The sequence below is a fragment of the Egretta garzetta genome, unplaced genomic scaffold (genome assembly GCF_000687185.1).
Source record: "Egretta garzetta isolate BGI_Z169 unplaced genomic scaffold, ASM68718v1 scaffold133, whole genome shotgun sequence".
In the NCBI taxonomy this organism is placed as follows: Eukaryota; Metazoa; Chordata; class Aves; order Pelecaniformes; family Ardeidae; genus Egretta; species Egretta garzetta.
The window spans coordinates 2,140,070-2,143,211 of NW_009259111.1; the positions used below are offsets into that span (position 1 = coordinate 2,140,070).

The following is a 3,142-nucleotide window of genomic DNA, read 5'->3' on the forward strand; positions in this document are numbered from 1 at the left end:
AGTTTTATATAAAACGAAACAAGGGGGGAAAAAGTTTTATATAAAACAAAACAAGGGGGGAAAAAAGTTTTATATAAAATGAAACAAGGGGGGAAAAGTTTTATAACAACAAGCATTGAAAAAGTTTTATAAACAAGTGTGAAAAGAGTTTTCTAAACAGGGAAAATAATGTAAGATATAAATAATAACAGATAAAATAAATATAAAAAATATTAATAGAAAAACAAAATTAAAAGCAGTTTTTTTCTAGCACTTAAAATCAAATACACAGCCCTGACATTATTATTATTATTTTGTTAACATTTTCATGACTGAACTATTTAAATGGATTCAACACAGGATTTAAAGCCTGTTCAAAACAGCACCATGCTTTATTAATGAAAGATGCAAGTTTTAGTCTTTTTTTTTTTTTTTTTTTTTTTTTTTTTTTTTAAGTACATTGAGCAGGATATCAAGCCCCTACGCAAGTTCACCCCAAAACCTTGTTTCTTATCCTTTTCAGTGGATTAATCAGTGAGAACAATTACAAGAGAACAATCCAACATGGAAAACAAAAAAAATTAACGCTGTGTTTTAAGCATCACACCCATTTTGCACTGACTGACTGGGCTTCCCTCCCATACTTCCCTAAAGAAGTTGCTGTTCGTCCCAAATTTTGTGTCATTCCTCTTGAATCCAAATGAGCGCTAGGCACCCCTCGGTCAGAGCATGCAGGGCAAGCGGAAGGGACAAAACCCCGCTGAGGCGGTTTATTCTGAGGCAATGCAGAGGCTCCACAGCTCAGGGGACCTGTCATGGGAATTTTATGTGCTTCAATGTAGGCCGTTAGTGAGCTAAAAAGCCCGTCACTACCCCCCATCTGGCTGATGGCTGTAAAGAAATAGTGATACAATTCAGTTCCAAGTGAGCTAGGGTTTACTGAAGCAGAGAACTCAAAAAAACAAAACACAAGCTGGTGGGCAGCTTCCTCCTTATTCAGCCGACAATGTTTCTGGTGAACATTCATAACCAGGAAAGTCTTTTCAGGCCGAGTTTGAGACAGTGACAAGACAACGTGGGGAAACACACTGCATCCTATTTGGTCCACAACTATTTCTGTAGATTTGTAGGCATTTTAAAGTCCTCTCAGTTCAACGGTTTCCAAGAGCACCACATTTGTATAAAGTAAGTAAATGCTCACACTGACAAATGGTCTGATACATGGCGGCATCTTGATACAACAGAAGTATTTGAATCGTTGTTTCTTCAGATTAAAAAAAACCAACCAAACCCACAGCAGATTCCAAGAAAGTGATTTATTTCCACTTGGCCTTACAAGTTAAACACAGTATGTTTTTCCTTAAAAAAACAGTATCATGTACTATTTAGAAAATGATTACACCTTTCTTGCCAAAGAAAATACAACCGACTATGACCTCCTGTCTACTTTTTAAGGATAAGTGGGTTGGTTTCTTTTTTTTTTTTTTTCTTTTCTTTGAGTAATCCTCAGACTGTATCAGCAGAAAATGCATATAGGTGAGGATAAAGTTACCAGCACATGGATAAACGTTCCCATATAATTAGACATACGTTAACACAGAGGAACTCATCCACCAACTAGTGCTCCATTGGCTCCTCTGCCTTTTCTGCAGGTTCATCAACAGGCGGAGCAGGCTTAAAGAGAGGAAAAATATATGTTATAGGAGGGCAGAAAAAACCATTTGACAAATAGGCTTTATCCTGGATTGATCATCATGAGTGGTTAACACAGCTCATGTCAGCAAGTAGCTTACAAAACAGTGTTATCCAAATTAAGCATGGAACAGGACAGAGTTGTTAGCAGACTAAGGATACACCTTGTGACAGGGATGAGAAACATATGTAGCCACTGTTCTTGCAAAAAAAGTGAAAACCAGTACTCAAAGATGAGGAAAGAAGATGACACTAGAACAGCCTGGCACCAATTCAGCATTAATTGATTTAATAAGCATCTTAGTCTTCAGCTAAGACTATACGGTTTCCATATAGTAACTTAAAATCCTAAAAAATCGCATTCCTAAAAATCTACTAGAGTAGTAGAGTGTTAAATGTCATAAACATAAATGTGATAGGTCATATATCACAAAATGTCATCTTTCAACAAAGCCTGTTGATTTATATCCAAACCACACACCTTTCTCTGTGGTCTCTCCTCAAGACCTTCTAGGAATGGTGCTACATCGTCATCATCATAGATGGTAAACTCCATGTCTTTGCCAACAATTCCAATGGAAACATTCTGTTAAGCAAAGTTTTGGAAAAAAGTGAGAAGCATTTCTCTGGAAATAACTCTGTGGCTTTACAGCTTTCACTTGTGAAACAGATGATGGAAGTTTCCTCCTGCAGTAGAGACTCATTGTGCTGTTTGTGTCTACTTGAGGAAAAAAGGAAATTTTGAGACTCCCTCTTTGGTAGACAGTATTAGAATAGGAAAGGGAGACAGATTTATACCCTTCAACCACTATTACATTTCAAAATATTGTCAGCCCATTTTTCAAGGTTTCAATTTCTTTGAATTTTTTCTTTTTAATAACATACATGATTTTTCAAAACCACTTGTGTTAATTTCATTTTTCATTTTCATTACTTTAGAAGTTCTAAAAAATAAGGTGGGCTAAGAATAAAAATATTAAACATGGAAAAGGGCAGATCAGCCATAAGTAGAACACCAACTAATGGATATCCTTAGAATTTTCTTGTTCAACAGTTCCTCGATTCGTTGTCAAAAGTTTCTACAATTTTTTGATGCTGGATACTCAATCAACTGTTTGTGCATTACCTTCCCTCACCTCCCAGGTGAATTACTGACTGCTAATGATGCGAAGTTGTGATTCTAGTTGCATGTAATCTACTTTAAACTTTGATCAATGTTTAAGATACAGTGGAGCAACCTGGGAAACAACATTTTATTACGAGAAAGTATCATTTTTGTTAAGAAAATTAAATCCGAGATAATTAAAGAAACTGTAAATAAAGTGATGACATAAAATGAACATGGTATTATCTACCAGTATTCAGCTTCCAACTTTCAGTGCCAGACATACTTTACATGAATTTTGTCACAGTAATTTCTAGTAACAGTGGCAGTAAAATTTCTTGTTAAGAAAACCTAGTATTTACCTTG

The 3,142-nt window shown here is 35.7% G+C and overlaps 2 protein-coding genes across 6 annotated transcripts in view; both read right to left on the reverse strand.

Annotated features, from left to right (window-relative positions):
- COPB1 (COPI coat complex subunit beta 1) overlaps positions 1-1,653 on the reverse strand; it is a 29,221-nt gene extending 27,568 nt beyond the window's left edge. For 4 of the 5 annotated variants that reach the window (XR_004841536.1, XR_004841535.1, XM_035891014.1 and 1 more), the window contains exon 1: positions 1,570-1,653. The gene's annotated coding sequence lies outside the window, so the exon portion shown is untranslated. The remainder of the gene's footprint in view (positions 1-1,569) is intronic. The other variant, XM_035891013.1, reaches the window with a different exon arrangement.
- PSMA1 (proteasome 20S subunit alpha 1) overlaps positions 1,281-3,142 on the reverse strand; it is a 36,744-nt gene continuing 34,882 nt past the window's right edge. The window contains 2 exon segments of the mRNA XM_009635418.2: positions 1,281-1,653; positions 2,153-2,283. Coding sequence (XP_009633713.2) covers positions 1,597-1,653; positions 2,153-2,283 — 188 coding nt within the window. The 3' untranslated portion in view covers positions 1,281-1,596.